Below are 20,831 nucleotides of genomic sequence, written 5' to 3' on the forward strand. Positions count from 1 at the left end.
ATTTTAGGCTGGCCGTGGGCTAACGAGGTGCCTGTCCCCACAGGGAATGCCAGAGCAATGGGCCCGCTTACTGCAGACTTCCAACATCACCAAGCTGGAGCAGAAGAAGAACCCCCAGGCAGTGCTGGACGTGCTGGAGTTTTACAACTCCAAGAAGACCTCTAGCAGCCAGAAGTACATGAGTTTCACAGGTACGTGGCGATCATCTGATATGGCTGCTTTGTCCAGCTTTCTGTTAGTCAATGTATGCAGGGATTTCTTTTCTTTAATCAGCAAATAGATCTGTCTTTTCATGGAAAATGTGAACGAGATTCTCTGGCTGCTCAAGAACTCTCCCTTTAAAATGCTGTTCTGTTAATCCTGATGCCCAGCATAGCTGTAAAAGCGGGTGAACAGGATGAATCCCAAAACACAGATTTTCTAAAGTTTACAGCCTGCATCTGGAAGGCAGAACCTGGATTGTTGACGTTGGATTCCCTGTATGAAAATCCCTGGAGAATACAGGCAGCTAAGCCCTGTAGGAACTCCAGTTTTTGGCTGGGATGTTGCTTCATGGGTGTTTGGGGTGCGAGTTTCTCCTCTCCTGTGTGCTGTGATTGAGGAATACTGCTCAGCTGCTAGGTGCTTGATAACTGCTGGCTGGATTCCTCTATAAATCACAGCTGCCAAGGTTTTGTGCCTCCTTTCTATGGATTACCTGCCTACTGGAGAATTCCTGCAGCCATCACTCTTTTCCCTTTCAATTAATGCTAACTCCTTCCCTTTCTAAACCTTAAGCCCTGCTTTGGTTCTTTAAAGCGGATAGTGCCATGTCACCAGAACAGGTAGTACTTAGGAAGGCTCCAGGCAGGGATAAAAGCACAATTCTTCCACATATGTGTGGGGATAGCCAAACAAGAAGCTCACCAGTGGATTTGTGGGGTCCTTGCTTGCTATTGCAGGATGTTTTGGTGGCTGGGTCTGAACATCTTGAGGCTAGTGCCTCAACTGGTGATTTAGCACAGCAGATTTTTGCACCTTACTTCCTCCACAAAAGTGCCTGGGGGACGCTGAATGAGATCAGGGTCCCCAGGCTTAAAGATCTCTCGAGGAGAACAACCCCAAAATGGTAGAAAACTTGGAAAATAGCTGCCTGGTCTCTTAAGCTTAATTATATTTGAAACATTAATCTTGTTTCTGAGCTAGTCTTCCTGAGAGATGCTAAGCCAAGATTCTCATTGCCATATCCCAAGATAAGGAATGAGGGATAGGGTGGTCATGAGAGACTTGAGACAGCCTCTTTCAAACATGCTGGGAGTGCAGGAGGAATCTGAAGGCATTTAATAACAAGTCCTAACAGAAGGAGCTTCCTAACAGGCCCTTGTTTCTTGTCAGCTTGGACACAAACTTTCCTCCACTGCTGTTGTAACCTTGCAGGAGAATCCTGTGTCTGCTTGGGATACAGCATCGATCCCGAAGGGTTGCCACACCTTATGCCCTCTTCTTTTGATAGAAAATGGTGCCTGGTTTTGGGCCTGATTATTTTTCTCAGGGTCCCAGCATCTTCTTAACACTGGGCAGAGGCACAACAGATGCTTGCGGAATTTTAGGTTTAAAAACATATAAAAACTAATAAAAACTACTGGCCATGGAAAGGAGAAGATCAGATTTCTGCCCAAATGAAAAATTTCCTTGTCTGGTGTCTGTGTCTTACTTGAGTGTCAGACTTGCTTGTTAAGTTTGTTCTGTCAAACTTGGTTGTGTTTTTTTTTTCTTTTTTTCTTTTTCACCTGGGGTTAGGAGTCTAGTTGCGTCTAGTGCCTGTGTAGATCATGGAGAAAGATATTCCCCAAGAGGAATGTGTGTGTGTGCACTACTTCTTTTTCTCTTCTCTGTAAAAAAAATAAAAAAAATAAAATTCTATGCCAGTTGCCCTTTCCAAAGTGCCTCAAGTTATGCAAGATGATTCCTGGACTTGGGAGGAGCCGTTTTTCCTGCCCCTTCCAAAAGAAGCTTGTCCGTTTTTCCTCTCCCCAGTGCTACTGCATTTACAGTTCATTTATAACTGCATTAATATGTCTCTCTTTCAGATAAATTGGCCGAGGATTACAATTCATCAAATACACTGGTAAGCCTTCGTATCATCTCTTGCATGAGATTTTAAAACTTGCATAGAATATTCTTAGCTACACGTAAACTTTTATTTTGCTTAGTGTTTTAAAATCATCTTAAAGTCTGAACTATACATATCTATGTGGAGAGTACATTTCTAAAAACAGGTAAATTATCCTCAAAGGGCATGCTGCTTGCACATTTTTTCATTAACAGTGGGAGAGTCAAGTAGAAATAAGAGGCTTTATTAGTGAAATAGTCAGAAATTAGTGAATTAATGACTGGAAATAATTCTGTTTTTTATAGAAATTGATCTGTTTCTTGGTCTGTTTCTTTGGGGTGTGGTAATCTAGAAAATCATAACCACTTTGCTTTCAGGTTTCGTATGGCTCTATAAACATCTGTGATCTAGCACAGTTTAATTACTAACCTGCGAGGTTTGATTGAAGCACTGTTGATTAACCAACCTAATCTCAGCAGAAAGGGAAATAAAATGTTCTCCTCTCTGCTTGACCTTTACTCTGTCCTCACCAGGACAGGCACCGCTCCTGTTGACTTTGCTAGGAGACAGGGCTGAAAAGCTCTGTAATGTTTGTGTACGTCTGCGAGAGAAAGAGAATAAACAAAACTTTCTATTTTAGGGGATTCTTAAACCCCTCCCAATTCCCTCATCTCTTACTTTCTTACTGCTGTGATGGTATCGGGAGCTGGCACGTATTGCTCACTTCTGGAGGCAGCGTATTCCTGTGACCATTTGGGAACCTGCTAAAAGGAAATGAAAATAGTTTTGTCATTTATTATCACATTTCATTGTGCATCAGTCTTCAGGAGCTTAGAATATCTGAGGCAGTTGGGTATTAAAATAAATCCTGGAAAAAGCAGTAGTCATCAAGCTGCCTCAGTAGACTGGTGTTTGTTGGAAGATGCTGGGTGGGTAACCTTTAATTTTAGGGAGATTTGGGAAATTACCAGTACGTAGACTTTATTTTGTAGCTGTTTTTAATAGATAAAGCTTTAACAATTTAACGTTAGGATGCTGATGACTTCAAAAATCTTAGGTTCAGTAAAACTTTACCTCTTCCCCCCCTTATTTCAGAGAGAACTTTATTGCAGTACTTTAAGAAGTCTTTTTCTGCTGCCACTCTCAGGGAGCTGCTGGTAAACAAACTGGAAGCAGGAGTACAAGCAGAACTGGTCTAGTGGGTCGAGGGGCTTGCCAAGTTTATTTTGAAATGTTTATAGTGTAAAGGATGCCATGAACTTCGAATCCAGAGTCAAATTTTAAAGGTTATGAGTAGCTTTGAGTTCCAATCACAGTGTTGCAAAAAATAAAATCCAGATAATTATTTCTTAATCACTTATAAAACTTTTTATAAAAATTCATCATTCCTACCTTATGTAATATTTTCCTTTAGGGTGCCGTTTTCAAAGGCATTTTGAAAGGTTTTACCAGATTCTGCTTCCAGAATACCTCATTACTTAGTTTTGAGTCTTAATACTGAAGCTGATGTCAACTTGACCTCCCAACTTTTAGTGAAAACATTTAAATTCTGATGTGAATTAAATCACTCGAAGACTGAAATCTCTGATCTGCATGATAAAGGTTTGGAGCAAGCAGCGAGGGAAGAAATAGAGGCAATATAAATAGAGACAGCTACATCCAAACTCAGATGTTATCCTCACAGCAGCCCAGAGTTGCTGGGTCTGTCGTGTGGGTGTCAGGAAGGCGATGTGAGAGCCCAGGGGAGTCGTAAATCCCAGGGAAGAGGATGGGGATCAGACAAGCAGATGACAGCTGAACTGGACATCTAAATATTTCCCGCATAGGCTCAGGACCTTTGGAGCTTGGATTTTTAAGATACTGTAACTTTCTAACCTGTTCTGATTATTATTTTTCTGTTCTTGCTTCAAGGCACTCTCTGTTAGGAGCTTAATCCAAAGTTTGTGACTTGTTCATCCCAAGAATTTGGGTTTTTATTTTTGCTCTTTGTGTAACCACATGCAGAATGTGAAAGCCGTGTCTGAGACCCCTGCAGTGCCCTCGGTGTCTGAAGACGAAGATGATGAAGATGATGCAGCTCCACCCCCTGTGATAGCTCCAAGACCTGAACACACAAAATCTGTGAGTAGTAATATCTCCTTCAGCACCCCTGCTGCAGTCACGGTCAGGTCTTGGAGTTATCTGTTAGCACTGTAGGTGTAGAAATACATCATTAACAGGGAAAAAAAAGGATGAATGGAAGTATTTTTAAGTCGTCATCTGCTTTATATTAATATGAATGTTTTTATTCAACAAAATTAGATATACACCCGCTCTGTGATAGACCCTCTTCCTCCTCCTACCAGAGATGTGGCCACTTCTCCTATTCCTTCTCCCTCGGAAAACAACACAACGGCACCTGACTTGCTGGTCAGGAACACAGAGAAGCAGAAGAAAAAGCCAAAAATGTCAGATGAAGAGATTCTGGAAAAATTAAGTATGTCCTTTTATTTTTTTTTTCCTGAAATCCAAGGTCTTGCTGTAGTGATATCTTAAAACTTTAATAAGTTGAGATGTTTTAACGCTGCTACTTTGAGATCCCTTACTGAAGACTTTGCCCTGTGACTGTACCCCAAAATTGGGGGCAGATGTATGGGGGGGAGAATAAATGTAAGCTGAGCACCTCTGCTGTCAGCTGAAGTACCCTGGGAGTTACAGATCCTCAGACTCTAAAACGAGCCCTGAATATGTAACATCTCCTTAACCATGAAGTCTGAGACTGTTCCACCTCTTGATATTCCATAGCCCTGGAGCGTGGATGATTTTATTGAAATGTTAGACCTAAGGTGATGAGCAGAGCTTCTTACCGTGGCTACAAGATGGAGAGAAAATTAATGCAACCCCAAGTTCATTTTCCATGATATCGTGACGTTAAATGACTTGGTTATTTTTAAGGGCCCTGACATTGTGTGGATACCTAGTAAATAACTCAAATTAGTGGGTGTTTCTGAGAAAAATTCAAGGCTTACCTTGTCTTTCTGTTGTGTCCTAGTTTCTTTAACAGTCCTGACCTTCAGTTCATGGATTTTATTTAAAGTGTTCCTCAACTGCCTGGCATTACTGGGGTATGCTGTGGCAGTATTTGACAGCTGAACAAGTTCTTCTGTGCAATTGATTGCTCTCCTCAGCATGGGCCAGCTTTTGTTAGAGCAGAGCATTTCTCATTCTTTGATCTGTTAATCCCGTGTTAATTAAATATACGTCGTGCTCATCAGTTTATGTAAATTGTGATCGCACCCCTAAGGTCAGATTACTCTCCTCTGGTGAGAGTTTCCCTCCTAAATGTCATTATTTTATGAAGCAAAGACAAATACCTGGGTCAAGGGGAATTCTGAGGGTACAACTTAATAAAATGGCACGTGGGTGCCTCATTTCTGTGAATAAAATGCTAAATTGAATAGATGGCGTGTGAATTAAAAATGCTTGCTATATGAAAACCTGCACTTTCAAGACTCATTGTTTCAAAGCAGCAACTTCCCTCTCTTGCTGAATTAGCGGGACCTTTCCACCAGGATTTGAGCCATTTTGTGAGCAGGTAGCGTAAGGAAGGTCTGAGGCAGGAAAAAGGTACTATTTTTAATGCAAATACATTCACTTCTGTAATTCCTACCCTTTAACAACAATGCTGCATTAGTGCAGGCATTAATGAGTCTTCGCCTGGCTTTTTGGGAGGTAGGAAACGTTCCCCCCTTTTACAAACGGAGAGGATTAAACGGGGCACGACTGACAGCTGCCTCTTGTGACTGCCTTGTGCAAACATTTACCTCATGCATTCAGAACCTTGCAGCCTGCATTAGGCTTCCAGGGAAAGTTTACGAATATTTGTCCAGAAATGTTTGTCCTTAGGGCAGACACAGCATTGCTTCAGTAATTGTGCAGCGGTGTGTACAGAGTCGGATTTTTCTCCCCGCCCTCCTCCCCAAACAAGAACCATGTTCCCCTCTCTTACCTCTGTCTGCCCTGAGCCTTGTGGGCTTGGCTGCTGGCCACCGGGGGCTGAAAATAGCCTGCTCTTACTCTGCTTGCTACTGGATTTCTTGGCAAAATGACCACGAGCAGTTTCCTTGCCAGTATGCATCTGTTTAGGCTCAGGCCTAGACCCCGGCGAAAGCAGCACCGTGTGTTGGCTGCTGGAGCAACTTCCAAACATTCTGCATCTCCTGATCCTATTAGCCACTCCAGTGCTATTATAGGGGAGACTTGCACCCAGCTGGGTTTTTTTCATGATTTTCCTGTGCGGAGCTCCCTCCTCTCATCCAGAAAAGTTTGGGTTGCATTCTTCATGGCTACCAAACCCACCTTGGGCCTGAGCAGCCCCTCACCACCTCGCAGAGCCCTGAGCGAAGTGCTTTGCCCTCGGAGGGATGCAGGAACAGCCTTTGTAGGGGAAAATGAGCTGAGATTGCCTCAGGGTTTTCTCTAAAACCAGGGCTGCAGTCGCATGGCAACTGAAAGCTGCTGCCCCTTCCCTAGTTTTGGGGCTCCTAATTGAGGAGCTGAGCACTGCCCAGGCCAACCTGGCCATTAGGTAAATAATGTCAAGATTTGTGCTGGTATGAAAAAACAGTAAATTTTTTTTTTTCCTGACAGAAATTGTCTCGGTGTCGTTGTATGAAAAAGTATTTCTAAAATCTTTTTGTTTTCTTTTTCATTGTAGGAAGTATCGTGAGTGTGGGTGATCCAAAAAAGAAGTACACACGCTTTGAGAAGATCGGGCAAGGGTTGGTATATGCTTCATTTCTGTCCTGTACCTTTCCTTATGGAAGGGATCATTGAAACTGGGCTAAGTTAGTTTGCTGGAAAAGCTGATGAGGATTTTTTTTTTGTTCCACCACCCCCACCCCAGCTCTTTTCCCCTTCCCAGCAAAGTTTTGAGTCACAGTGACCGGGCTATTTTGTGCAATTGTGCTTTAATATAAGAAAATATGCCATTAGATGATCGGGTTGCTAAATATAGCTGCAGGCAGGGAAGGAACTGCTTATTTTCAGCATGCAAGACAATCTTCAAATCACAGATTTGCCTGCGGAGTTAACTCTCCTCGATGCTGGTTTGTGGTTTTCTCAGCAGGGTGGGGGGTAAGGAAGAGTTGGGGGAGGCAAATCATTGAGGGACACTTGTGCTGAGGCTCAAACTGCTGTTTCCTGCACTACAAATGCCACATTTGGTTATTTCAGCTGATCCTGCCTGCTCTGTAATCGCGCTGGGCACTCTGCAAGCCAGGGCAGTGCCGTCATGCCCATTTAGCTGGGATCAGCTCCCAGTCCTGCAGCCCGGGCTACATTGCAGCAAGGCTTTGGCTGCCCATAACCGTCCTGTACCGGGAGCTTTGTTCCCCATAAATTCTCCGGCTTCTGCTCCAAGAGTGAAGTTGGCTAAGAAATATTTCAGACTACATTTACCACTGGAATTATTGCATGGCAAGAACGGGAATGAGAGCACCTGACAGAGATGAGGGGGAAGAGGAGTGTATTAAGCTCTGTCTTGCTATGAGATGCTAATAAGCTTTTTTTATTATTTTTTTCTCCCTTTTGTTTAGAGCCTCAGGTACAGTTTACACAGCAATGGATGTAGCTACAGGACAGGAGGTAAGTGCTGCCAGAATACCACTTCAGTGGATTTTGGATTGTCTCCTAAAAGTTAGCTTTGATGCTGCAAAATGAAGACATTCTTTTAGGGGTTTGTCCTTAAAGAGGCATTTATTTCCTTGCTAATAAGGCATGGTCGAGTGGTCTGAGCAGAAAACTGGAAAAAATGATTCCCCAGGTTTTAATTCCTGAATCGTTTTGTATTTGTAGGGAATCTTCCTGTGTCCACAAAGGCTGGAGGCAAATGTTGAGACTGGATTGCTCCTCAGCAGAAGTTTTTCTCTTCATCCCTGATATTTCTCCTTGTCCCCATTTACATTCTTTTGTCTTCTACTCCTTTGTTTCCTACACTTACACGAGTTGATTTGCATAGAAATAGTTCCTTTGCCCACCTGCTTTTGCCCTTGAGCTGAGAGATGAGGAGTGTGTCTTTTGTTTTCCCCCCCCCCGAATATTGAAAAGTCCTGTGCATATTGCATGCCTAGGTAATAAACTAAGAGGGATGGATATGCAGCTTCAGTGAAAACGATTATTGCTAGATGGAGGATTGTTAAAGAGTGAAGTGTGTGTCCATTATTCCAGATATGTTTATGGAAGTCTGCAGCACTGTGTTTCCACTTTGCATTTGTACAACATCAGGGTTACCCACCGGTAAATTTCGTGACTAAATTTCGTGAGTGTGCTTTTGGATGAAACTGCCTCACCCCCCTTCACAATTCCTGAAGAAATAAGACAGTTTAATTGCAGCCTCTGAGAAAGGGGCATCACGTTTATTTTGAAGCAAGGAGAAATATTACAGGAGGAGGAAATCCCTTCGGTGGTTTTCTGCTTTCCTTCTGGACCCCTTCAGAAACTCCCATGTGAATATTGGAACCCTTGGAGTACAACCAGCTTTTAAAATGATTCCCTTTATACTAGTTGGATTTTTTAAAATTGCATTTGGGATCGCTGTAGCCTTGGCATCCTCTTAACCTGCTCCTTCCCAGGAAATGCTGCTGAGCAACCCAGAGCTCAGTGAAAGGCGGCACATTTTAGAAGCACTAGAAGGAAATTTCTTTATTGTGCAACATACAGGAGCCTTGGGCAGCTCCTGGGATTAAGAATACTCGTGATTTTCACTGATGATGCCTATTTAGTATAACTACAGCTGTTTAGTTTGTATTCTAATGCACATGGCAGTATTAAAAAAGGAAAGTGCCCCTTGGAGCAAGTGTGCACTTGGGTCTACTTTTGAACAGCAGCGCCGAAGTACAGGGGCTCCCTCGGTATCCTTGGTCTGGAATTTCTTTATCTGCAGCAAATGCCTTCCCTCTCTTCTTCACCTTTCATTCTCCTCTCTGATCCTGTGCAAAGAGCAGCATGGGGTTTTTGTTTCTCCCTTATTTAAGTACTGTGTGGCAGCCTCGTGAATACCGTGGAAAAGCAGCATGGTGTCTGTCTGTTCTTGCCTTCTCATGTGTGGGGCTTTCTCTATAGCCTCTCCTGCTATACTATCAAAATGCTAATTGTATCCATCCCTGTTGGCACTCTGTGGCTCCTTTCTTTCAGTCCTGGCTTTTGTGGGCTAGAGTTCCTGGCTCCCCTCCACCAGTCTATACCACTTTCTCTGCAAGCAGCAGTTTTGTAAAGACGTAATCGCACTTCATTCCCTTTGCCCAAATATTGTGCTAAGGCCAGTTGGGCTGTTACATCTACCAAAATGTTTCTGCATCCTGCTGGGCTGAGCAGTCTTACTGGTTTGAAGTTCTGTCTTTAAAGGCCAGGTGTTCTCACAAAATACCAGGGATAGTTGGAAGAGTTAAATATAAGTTTAATGGAAGAGTTAAAAGTGTGTTGTACCCAACTGCTTTCTGTGCTTGTACACGTGGAGTAGGTATAATGAGGTGGGTAGAAAGCTATTAAGCCACAGGGCCATGACTAATAAACCTGCCCCTATTTCTCTTTGGCATGACTGCGATCCAATTCATGTATTTTCATCCTTTTATATAAATATCAGTGCTTCTTTCCCCCTAGGTCTTGCTGTGATGGGAAGAAGTAGAATTGTCACTTCACTTAGGCTGTGTTGTTTACCTTCTCCCTGCACACCTGCTCTGCTGTAGATTTCTAGAAGCACAAGAGTAAAAAAAAAAACACAAAACAAAACAAAGAAGAAAAGCATCCAAACGTAAAGAAGCATCTGATTCAAAATAAAATTAATAAGAATCATTTAGGGAATAAGGAGTCTTTGATGTATCAGTCCATACTAGAATGAAGGTATCACTGCTCTCTTGCCAAAAAAAATGTAGAGTTGGCTGTTCAACAGTGATGTAAAGATTAAGTATGAAAACAGTAATTCCCCTTTTCCTTTTCTGGCATCAAATATCCAGCCAGAGTAGAAATGGACTGGCTGCAGGAATTGCTAAATTGCTGAGTAACCAATGATGAATAAGTGGCTTTATCCTTTATTTGAAAGGGGGATTAAAATGATTGACACTGGTACTGGCAGGTTTCTAAGGAACTCATGTAATAATGCCCTACTTCTTTCATTTCCTTCCCGGCAGGTTGCAATCAAACAGATGAATTTGCAGCAGCAGCCCAAAAAAGAACTGATTATCAATGAAATCCTGGTAATGAGGGAAAACAAAAACCCCAACATCGTCAACTACTTGGACAGGTATGTTGTGATTTGAAGGGTTCACAAAGGGCCTCTGGAAAACTCTTCTTTGTGACTTTCTTAAGTGATCCATCTCAGCTTAATGCAGATACAGGACGATCTTGCATTGCTTAATGGATGTGGCAAGGTTGGGGTGTGGGTTGTTTAGTGGTCTCCATCCATATCCTAGGAGAAACAAGTGTCTGAACTGGCATTATCGGAGTATTTAGACTCTCTTTAGAGGTGCTGACAGCAATGGCATTAGCAGCAGGCTGTCAGGACTCCATTTTCCAAGGTGCTCTGCCAAATTTGACTCGACAAGCCATTTCCTTCCTGATGTTACAGGAGAAATGGGAATACCTTAAACTGTGTTGTTTTCCTCTTCCTCTTCTTTCCTTCTCCCTGAGCAATACTAATGCTCTGCTTGCAGAGTCACCCTTCAATGTCCAGGTGGGAATCGTGTCCCTGTGGCTGTCCACTGAGGTTTTCTGTGTTGTAGCATAGCAGTGGTAAGGCCGAAGGACATAGGACACATAACTAAGCGAGGCTGCTTTCTTGTGGGTGTGTGTAAGGGAAAAAATGAGAGCTGGCACAGAGAGGAATAACCCTTTGGGAGATAGAGGAAACAGGCTTATTCCTTGCTTGGAGCTGGGTTTTATGGACTTGGACACGTGCTGCGTTACTCCTGCTTGGCATTATATGTGTTACATCCATGTGGGATGACTTTTTGAATCCCTACTTCTCCTTTCTGCAACCACTGCACCTATACAGGGACCTGCTCTGGGATCCCTTGGATTATTAGGACAGGACAAGAGCGGGAACAATCAGCACTGTGACTGCTGCACTGCATAAGCTGTTCCTGACATAAATGCGTGCAGCCACGAAAACTCTGCTCGCTGTATAGCTCAGGGCAGTAAAAAGCAAGTCTGCAAACAAATGTGACTGCGAGTTCTTCCCTGTGGGGTATTGAGGCTCTGCATAGGGGTGATGGCAGCAGTGCTGCAGTTGTCAGCTCTTTGGAGGTTGTCTGCTTCAGAAGGAACAAGTGGTGACTGTGCTTCTGTGGGGGTAGGGGGGAGCTGCCTTTGAAAGCAGAAGGAATGCTTGCATCTCCCCTGTTTGACTTCCAGGAATCAGTCCCAGGCTGTCAGCGTGGAAATCTGCGATGTGTTGGAAGATAACAGGGCAGAAGTGTTGCACGGTGAACTGAATTCAGCATCAGTTTAACACTGATGCGTTGTGTCAAGCCTGAATCATTCACCTTATGCTAAAGCTAGTTCCAGTGGAGCTGCAGCAGGGTTTCCAGCCTGCTGCACTTGTCAGAAACTCATCTTGATTAACTACAGGTTTGGCTTTTTGTAAGGAAAACAGTGTCTAGATGGGTGAGCTTCAGGCTTTACTCTTGGCAGCTCATTTTCTGAAGACAGAAAGGAGGGATGTGACCCAGAATCTCTTCTGGGAACTGGAGAGAGAATATTTGGACACTCGCTTGCTCTGCATGTATATCAAACTGTTTCCTTAACATCTTCCTCGGTTGTCTTAGCCAAAAAAAAAAAGCACTTTTAATGCTGCAGCATCCATTGTGATGCTGAATTTATATGGTGCTGTGTTCTGTGTTATAAGCATGGTTGTAAAGAGCTGCCTTATCGAAAGGATAAAGCGTGCTTGTGAAATTTTGAGGAAGGGGCGTGTTTGTGCAGAGAAAGTGGTGCTGGGCAGGCACCCTCTTCTTGGAAAGAGCAGAAATTACCTGTGGAAAATGAGAAAAGCAGAAAAGAACATTTAAGTATTGCACGCGGGCTGAAAGTGTGTATTTCTCCCGGCTGATCAGAGGCTTTGTTTTGGGAAAACTGTTTGAGATGCGTGTTCTTCCTTTAGAGAGAACATCCCCGTGTACATGCACATGCCTTGTCGAGCCAATACATCCCAGCTGTAGGGTAGCTGCACGTCCTGCTGTCTTATTAAAACTTCCAGCAACGGGAGCCGCTTCTTTTGTCCCCGACTTTCTCTCACTAAGCTTTTTCAGAGGGATCAGCTTTTGTTCGAGTGCAGCAAATGGACAGAACAGCAAGGAGGGTGAACGCTGGGGGTTCTTGTGCCTGTTGTGAGGCTTTGGAAGAGCAGGATCTTGCTGCTGGGGAGCTGCATCCCTTCTGCCTGGCCCAACGTGCCTGTTTGTTTCCTGAGTGCTGAGTGAAGCATCACCAAACTGAGATCACGTCTTTGTCTCTAATATTACAGTTATGCAGAGCTTTTAATATTTCTGTTGTCCAGGTACAGTCTAGAGCACAGTTCTTTATTTTTGGGGAGTTTTTTCGTCATCTGAGGTGTTGGCAGCATGTCCTTTAGGGGCTAGAGCACACCTCTTGCTCACTCCTGTGATGTTGCACTCATCCCTGTCAATTTTCTGTGCCAAGTCAGAAACCTCTTTCTCCTTCACTATTGCTTTCTATTTATTTATCCCCTAGAACCCACCCTGCGTTTTGCCTTTGTCTCGTAGCAAATTCCCTGTTCACTTTTCAGCAGGATCAGTGTTTCTGAGCAAAACAAATGACTTGATGAGTCCTCATGCCAGCAGGCAGAAGCTTGCAAGTCGATTCTCTGCTGTCTCTCTCGACTCATCTGTCTGCTCCTTTCCAGGTCTTCTGATTCTAGCCATGAGTGCATTGCTCCCAAAAGAGAACAATATCCCAAATGGATGTGAAAACTCACCCTCATCTCAGCTTTTTCCTATTTATCTTCCTACAGGCTTCCTACAAATGAGATTTCTCAAATGCAGGATACTTAAAAAAATGGTGTTCTTGAAAAAGAACTGAAAAGTTGTACATGGGCAACCAGCCAGGACCATTCCTGTGCCTGGGCAAGGGCAGGCAGTTGTTTAGGGTAGGAGGTTGCCAGTGGTGTCAGATCAGCCCACAGCCACCTTTGTCAGTGTAAGAGCCCTTGAAAATCATGCTGTGCACCAGCTGTTTAGAGATGGATGCATACTTGCACCCCATCCTTGCTTAGTAGCTCTTTCCTCTCTCTCCTTATGTTTGAAGGTACTGTGAGCTCATCTCCTTCATAGCCTGGGCCCTTTCCATGGCAGAAAAACTCAACCTTGCTGAGTTTTCCTTTGGCCAGGAAACTTTTAACCTGTTCTTCCATCACCTCAGCCCTGTTTTCTCCTCAGCTTTCTGCACTCACCCTTTCTCTGCTCTTTCAGGTTGTGGTCAGATCCTCCAACGCACAGAATTTGCCCTGAGAATTTGCCCCAGTGCAGTTAAATTTTCTGTTCAAGCCTCGTGGTTTCCCTGCACTTCTAAGATAGCTTTAAAACCCAGTGCATTCTGACTCAGTAAACGGTGACGTGCTCGTATTTGCTTGTTCTAAAAACTGTTTCTGGCACTTCAGCTACCTTGTAGGAGAAGAGCTCTGGGTCGTCATGGAGTACTTGGCAGGAGGCTCCCTAACAGATGTTGTGACAGAGACCTGCATGGACGAAGGACAAATCGCAGCTGTGTGCCGAGAGGTAAAGCTGCACCCACACCCTGGGCGAACTGTGTGGAGGAAGGGGACGGGGCTTTCTCTGATTTATTCTGCTGGGATAGCTGTCTACAGCTTCTCTACTGCTGCAGGAATCTTCTCAGAGGATGGATTTCACTGGGGAGGTCGTGACATGCTCCTATTAGGTTTCACCCTAGAGTGAGAACTGCAAAATGGGGCTGGAATACTTGTGGAATCCTCTTTTTTTTGGGGGGACTAACCTGTCACCTTCTGGTCCCAGTGGGGATGTCTCTGTTGTCCTGCACATACTGGATATAGAAAAGGCTTTAAAAATCTAAGCCTGGGCTGCTCAAAATGCACATTGTTAGAATCCATAGCTGGCTAATTGCACTTGATGCACAGTCAGAACATCTTTCCTTCTTTTTTTTCCAGTGTCTCCAGGCTCTGGAATTCCTCCACTCGAACCAAGTTATTCACAGAGACATCAAGAGTGACAACATCCTGCTGGGAATGGACGGCTCTGTCAAACTAAGTATGAGGGGAGCAGCGCTGGTGGTGCCTTTAGTTATCAACCCAGGCTTCTTAGCTGCAAGGAGCAGGCCTGGTGGGGAGCTGGGTGCTTGAGATGCTTGATGCTGTGGTGATGAAGAGCCTGTAGAAATGCTCCTGGAGGTATTTTTGTGGTATCTGTTTCAACGGAGTTTGGCAAGCATAAATCCCTGTGAACTGATAACAGACATGCAGTGAGGTTTGGGGTTCATTTAGCCTTGGGCCATCTGTTTTTGTTGTCTGAAATAACAGGATTTTAATGCACCTCCAGTCTAGAAAGCTGGATTTATAGGTGTAGGGTCACAAGTTTTTATCTGTTTGTGATCTCCCCAGTCTTGAAAATGCTGCAGGTACTTGGGTGATGGAGGTGGGTGGAGGGGAAGTTGAAATCTGTTCAGCTAGAAAGCATTTAATCTTACAAACCCAGCCCAATCCGAGCTCTTAAAGTTGTTTCCTCTGTGTGTTATCACCAGTAATGAAGACCTTGAGACCCTTGGTGCTAAGGTAGCTGTTGTGCTTGCCATTGCCCTTGCAGAGATAAGTCCGGAGACCAGTGAATGATTATCTCCCACCTATGGCTTTAACAGAACCGTGCTTCCTCCCTCTCCCTCCCAGTTCTGTTGGCTAGCGCCCAACAGGCATAAATAAATCTATTTTTGCCAGCAGTGACAGCAGATATGACTCAAAATTCACACAGTGCAGATATGCTGAGTAAGAAGGTGCTTGTGCTTTTTTTTTTTTTTTTTTTTTCGGTTTTGCACATAATTACTTTTTAGACTGAAGCTGCACTTTAGTACAGTCAGATCTCGGGAGTGTTAGCAGTGAATAGCTTATCAGGGCCGAGGTGCTCTGTTCTTACGGAACAAAGTCTTTCAGCACAGTATGCAAGCACTTGGCTGGAGCTTCAGGTTAGGAAAGTCCCTGTGGATATGATGCAGTAACCTTCTGGACCTGAGTTTCTTACTGGCTCTGCTGGAAATGTGCTCTGTTTGTGGACCATATGTACCTTTCCTGCTTGTTACCCTTGATAAAAACTCAGTTGGGGACCAGTTTCATTTTCATCACTCTGCCTAAAATTAAACCTGTGATGCCACAGGGGGTCAGGATGGGCAGGACATCTTGCTGCGTTGATTCTGCTGGGCACACAAGAACACAGCCGGTTTGGTGAAGCCTGTTATGAAGGAGATGGGCCAACATCTTTCCCAGAAGCCCTAGTCGATGGATGCCTTCATTCTTCTGCACCCACTGGTGACAGAGCTGGTATCAGCTTGGGAAGATGTTTGGTGCTGCCTGGGAGCTGTGGCAGGACAGGCGGATGAGCTCTTCATAGAAAAACACCGTGAAAAAGTCTGGTTCCTGGTCCCCAAGGCTGAAGAGAGCCCCAGAAAGGTGCTGGTGGCTTCTTTCTTGGCTGATCAAGGTGGGGGTGCTCTCCAGGACGAGTTCAGTCCCACTCTGATGTCCAGCTGGATGGAGAGAAGTTTTCAGTTTGTCATTGTCCTGCCCCTTTTGCTTCCATTTAAAGTAAAATCCAGTTGGGTGTTTCACTGTGGCTCTTGTTGCCCTGGCGGGCTAGGACACAAGACCAACCTTGCTTGCTTCATCTCTCCTGCTGAGAGCACAAGGCTGCTGGTCAGACACCCTGACTGCTGTTCCTGGCTTTCCCAAAGCCTTTTTAAACAAAAGTTTCAGCCTTTTAGTGCTTCGATCTCTTTCCTCTGACTCATTTCAATGCTGTTGTGTTACTGAGAGGTTGAGGAAGAGGTTGGTGGGGTTTTCTCTTGATAATGAGAGATTCTGACCCTTGGAGGTCTGAAGAAAAATGGGTTGAGACGGGATTGCGTGGGGCAGCCTTTCTCTCTGCCAAGCCAAATGGCCTGGAGGGGGGAGCCAGCCCCAGAAAAGGGGGCCTCTAGCCCTACAACACTCCTCCTTGTCCACGTGAGGGCATCGCAGGGCCTCACCAAGGTCGCAGTGGCCACCACCGGCCCTGCCTTTGTCCCTATTAAATGGTCCCCCTGCCACCGGCCCGCCACTTGCTCAGCGATTTGGTCTTCTGAGAGCCAGCGGCTGGAAGAAGACCAGAGATAAGAGCAAGGCGAGAGGCGAGCAGCAGTGCTCCTCAGTGCGAGGACAAGAAATTGGTCCTAGGACCACTGAGAGAGGCCAGAAAACACACCCGATGGGAGGCAGCCCGTGTGGGCAGTCCCAGCCAGGGACTGGCTCATCCTCCAGCCTAACACAGTGGAGCCCATGGAGGTGGGTCCACAAGAAGAGGAGGAACCCGTGGAAGTGGATCCACCTCGGCCACATCAAACACGGGACTACCCCGGCAGCTCTCTGCAACATGCCATCAAGGAACACCGCCAGCTACGTAGCAGGGCCCAGCGAGCTCTGTATTGTGGTGTGTGAGCGATTATAGGTGGCTAATTTCGTATATTAGGAGCTAGATTCCATGTCTAAGTGGTAATGACAGACATGGAGAAGGCTGAGGGACTCAGCAGCTTCTTTGCCTCTGCCCGCACTGGTAGGTTGGCTCCCCAAGTCTTTCATTTCCCTGAACCCGTAGATGGAGGCTGGGGGATCAAAGCCCCACACCACCTGATGAATCTAAACAAATACAGGCCTGATGGCACGAATCCCAGGGTCCTAAGGTGTGTTACAGCTGCAAAATGCCTCGCTGTCAAATTTCACAGCATCCATGTACGTCTCTTTAGTGCTCACTGTCCTTCACATAGACAAGTCAGCAGCTCTGTGATGTTCGTGGTCTCAGTGAGTCAGATTCAGAAGCTTATTCCTGATCACCTTGTTAACCACAAAACTGCTCCTTTGCAGCAGCAGTGTAGCGGGCAGTGCAGCAGGCTAGCTTGTACCACAGCTCTGGCATCAGTACGTGTTGTTTTTGGAGAAACCTGCTGATTTCTAACTATTTCTTCCCCCCTTCTTTTCTTTTGCAGCTGACTTTGGCTTCTGTGCCCAGATCACTCCCGAGCAGAGCAAGCGCAGCACCATGGTGGGGACCCCGTACTGGATGGCACCTGAAGTGGTGACACGGAAAGCCTACGGGCCCAAAGTGGATATCTGGTCGCTGGGGATAATGGCCATCGAGATGATCGAAGGAGAACCCCCCTACCTCAACGAGAACCCCCTGAGAGTAAGCGAGTGCCTTTCTTTGCCCTCAGGTCTTTGCTGAGTGTCGTGGTTTAACCCGGCCGGCAGCTAAACACCACGCAGCCGTTCGCTCACCCTCCCCCCTCCCTCTCTGGGACGGGGGAGAGAAATGGAGAGTGAAGCCCGTGAGTTGAGATAAAGACAGTTTAATACGACAGGAAAATAATAATAACAAAATAATAACAAAAATAATAATAACAATAATAATAATAATGATACAATGGTGATAATACGAAAGTAATAGTATGTACAAACAAGTGATGCACAATGCAATTGCTCACCACCCGCTGACCGATGCCCAGCCTAACCCCGAGCAGTCCGGCCCCCTCCCCCCAGCTAGCCACCCCTATATATTGTTTAGCATGACGTCAGATGGTATGGAATACCCCTTTGGCTAGTTTGGGTCACCTGTCCTGGGTCTGTCCCCTCCCAGCTCTTACTGCACCCCCAGCCTGCCCGTTGGCAGGACAGAGCAAAAGGCTGAGATGTCCTTGGCTTAGTATAAGCACTGCTCTGCAACAATTAAAGCATCGGGGTGTTATCAGCACTCTTCTCATCCTAAGCCAAAACACAGCATTCCACCAGCTACTAGGAAGAAAATTAATTCTGTGCTAACTGAAACCAGGACACTGAGCCTGCTGGTTAACCTAGGCACTGGAGGAGGCAGGTGACCCTCTGCTGTGGTTTTATCACATGCAGATGCACGTCTCCTTAGCTGCTGTGGTGAGAAGGTTGTGGTCATTTAAGTTAGAAGCCATCGCTGGTTTTGGGTGGCAGAGGCACAGGCTCTTCCTGTTGCAGACCCTCTGGTAGGGTCTGAGTTAATCATGTGCATTCATAATTCCCCTCTTTCTGGAGAGGCTGATAGGGGCACTTTCTATCCCCAAAGTGCCTGGCTTCTTAAATCCTTGTGAGTGGGGAAGAGAGCTGTCCTTGTGTTCAAAATATACCACATTACTCTTTTATAAACAGGACTTTTTCTTGCTGGTGCAGTGTTCCTCTTTGCCTGCTCCAAATAAAGCTCCAGGTTTAACAAGCCTTTAGTCAGGCTTTACCCTTGCTGGTGCTTTTCGTTTCTTATTCTTTAAAGAAAGGGGAAATTCTGTCAGTTTGTAGGAATGCAGCTGTTCTTGGTATAAGCCAGTTTTATGGCTTTTTTTTCCTCAGCTGAACGGGATGAAGGGATCTAGAACAGTTCTGTTTAACTTGTTTCCATCTCTTGCACTGGAGGTGATTTTGGGAGAGAAGTGCAGCAGTGAAGAAGAGAAAAAGGAAAGGTGGTGTGGAGTTAAATGAGGATGGCTAAGCAACGTGGTGCTTTGCTCTCATTTAACTCAACTTGTTCCAGTTCCTAGGCTATCAGACTGCTGCCGTGAGATGTGATGAGAGGTGTGCTCAAAAGGCCCCTGACAGAAGTCCTGTTTCCTTTTAAAACAATTTTAAAACGATTTTTAGCGATCGTCTTTTAATAATAAAATTTTGCAGTGGATAGATCCTGAGTTCCCTGATCCTTAGAGAATTCTTCATTCCCAAGCAGCAGCAAAACGACTCCCCTGGTTTCTGTAGGGTGTTAAGTGCTGCTTGAGAACCTGCTGGTCATCTTTTGTAAGGGACCAACTGCATCTTTAGGGTATCGGCTTGTTAGGCCTCGTGCATTTGGGCAAAGTACGGACAGAACAAAGCCTCCTGTTTATTCAGGGGTACCTTCCCATGGGGATATAGTTATTGCAGGAGTCGAGCACTGGCGGAGCTGTGCCAGTCGACTTCCCTATGTAAACACAGTCTGGACTGCTGGTTTTGTCCTCTTAATCCCTTGAGAGGGCTGCAGGATCCAAACCCAGATTACGAGGGTAAAACAATAAAGGATTGGATCCCATCCACACAAAAATAGGGCCGGCAGCTATTCTCTTTGCTGAAACTTAGGCGTTTATTAGTCACCCTGATAAGGGTTTTTTTTTGGTTTTGTTTTTCCCCGTTGAACTGTGGGGAGGGAGAGGAAAAATGGGTGTCTCTGTAATGCAGAGATGGAGTCTGACCTTCATAACCTCCTGTTTCTTTGGTGCTTGTTTTGCTTTAGGCCCTGTATCTCATTGCTACGAACGGGACTCCTGAACTGCAGAACCCAGAAAAGCTTTCACCCATATTCCGAGACTTCTTAAATCGCTGTCTTGAAATGGACGTGGAAAAAAGAGGTTCTGCAAAAGAGCTGCTACAGGTGAGTGCTGGGGAACAGGACCCAATTAAGCATTCTAGAGTGAGAATAGGCAGGTGGAGAAATGTCATTCTGGGTCTTAAATACTGCGTCATCTGAAGTCACAAGCACAGCTGAGATAACTGAGAAAACAAACAAAAAAGCACAAAACCAAACAACCAAAAAAACCCAAATCCATAATGAAGCGTTAACAGAGTATTTTCCTTTTTGTGCTGTACTTGCTACTGGCAGCAGCTGTGCAGTGTGTTCTGTAACCAACCTCAAATAATTTCTGTGCCCTGGGCCTGCCGAATGCTGAGCCCCTTAATTCCCGTGGCTTCTTCACGCAGCTCACCCCAACATCTGGCTGTGGTGTTGCGGTCTGGCCATGCTTGTTCTCATTTGGATAACAGGAGGGCTTCCAGCTATCGAATGCTCTGGTTGTCTCTCTTCGGGAGGAGAGTTCCCAAAGCTTTTTGGAAGGGGCACGTCTTGCGTTAACTGGAGCAGTTTGGCATCAGCACATTTTGCCAGATACAGCTCTTAATGCAGAGGTGATGGAACAAAGCTTGTGAGAAACCCTCAGTTATTTCACTGAAAACTTGGTGTCTTTGGAATCCTGGTAAAACTGAAGGACCAAGCTGCCAGGCTTGTAAAATAAATCTGTGATCATGGAGCCCTCAGACCTCGACTGTGAGACAGTTCCCTTTTTTGTTTTCCTTTCTTTCCATTACTTTGTCTACTGGGTTCAGCTTTGGGAGTGCTGCTGCCTTGAGACTAATGAAGCATTAATCACTGGCAGAAAGAATGGCAGTAGATGAAAGCTCACTTTTTCTCCTGGACTTGCCAGCTCCAGAGTATCAGACAGCAGCAACGATCTGTTCCTTGGGTCAGGAGAATATTATGACTGCAGCATTTCTGCCTGCCTTTACCTTTTGGCCTTGGATTTTTCCACCTCTGAAGTGTGTTCAGATTGGGTGATCGATCCCTTCTGGTGCTCAGAAATCCTGGGGGACTTAATTAGTTTTGGTTTCCAGAACAGCTTGTGGACTTCATGCCTTCACTCGTCTGATTAGCTGTTTTGT

General features: G+C 45.2%; 1 protein-coding gene across 11 annotated transcripts in view; it reads left to right on the forward strand.

The window, feature by feature from the left end:
* PAK1 (p21 (RAC1) activated kinase 1) overlaps positions 1-20,831 on the forward strand; it is a 68,358-nt gene that overhangs the window by 43,287 nt on the left and 4,240 nt on the right. For all 11 annotated transcript variants that reach the window (XM_027466590.3, XM_038177853.2, XM_027466571.3 and 8 more), the window contains 11 exons: positions 44-191; positions 2,070-2,107; positions 4,097-4,213; positions 4,394-4,568; positions 6,789-6,852; positions 7,669-7,717; positions 10,258-10,370; positions 13,743-13,860; positions 14,268-14,367; positions 17,342-17,538; positions 19,633-19,770. In XM_027466590.3, the coding sequence (XP_027322391.3) occupies positions 44-191; positions 2,070-2,107; positions 4,097-4,213; positions 4,394-4,568; positions 6,789-6,852; positions 7,669-7,717; positions 10,258-10,370; positions 13,743-13,860; positions 14,268-14,367; positions 17,342-17,538; positions 19,633-19,770 (1,257 nt within the window). The remainder of the gene's footprint in view (positions 1-43; positions 192-2,069; positions 2,108-4,096; positions 4,214-4,393; positions 4,569-6,788; positions 6,853-7,668; positions 7,718-10,257; positions 10,371-13,742; positions 13,861-14,267; positions 14,368-17,341; positions 17,539-19,632; positions 19,771-20,831) is intronic.

This window comes from Anas platyrhynchos, chromosome 1, assembly GCF_047663525.1.
Source record: "Anas platyrhynchos isolate ZD024472 breed Pekin duck chromosome 1, IASCAAS_PekinDuck_T2T, whole genome shotgun sequence".
In the NCBI taxonomy this organism is placed as follows: Eukaryota; Metazoa; Chordata; class Aves; order Anseriformes; family Anatidae; genus Anas; species Anas platyrhynchos.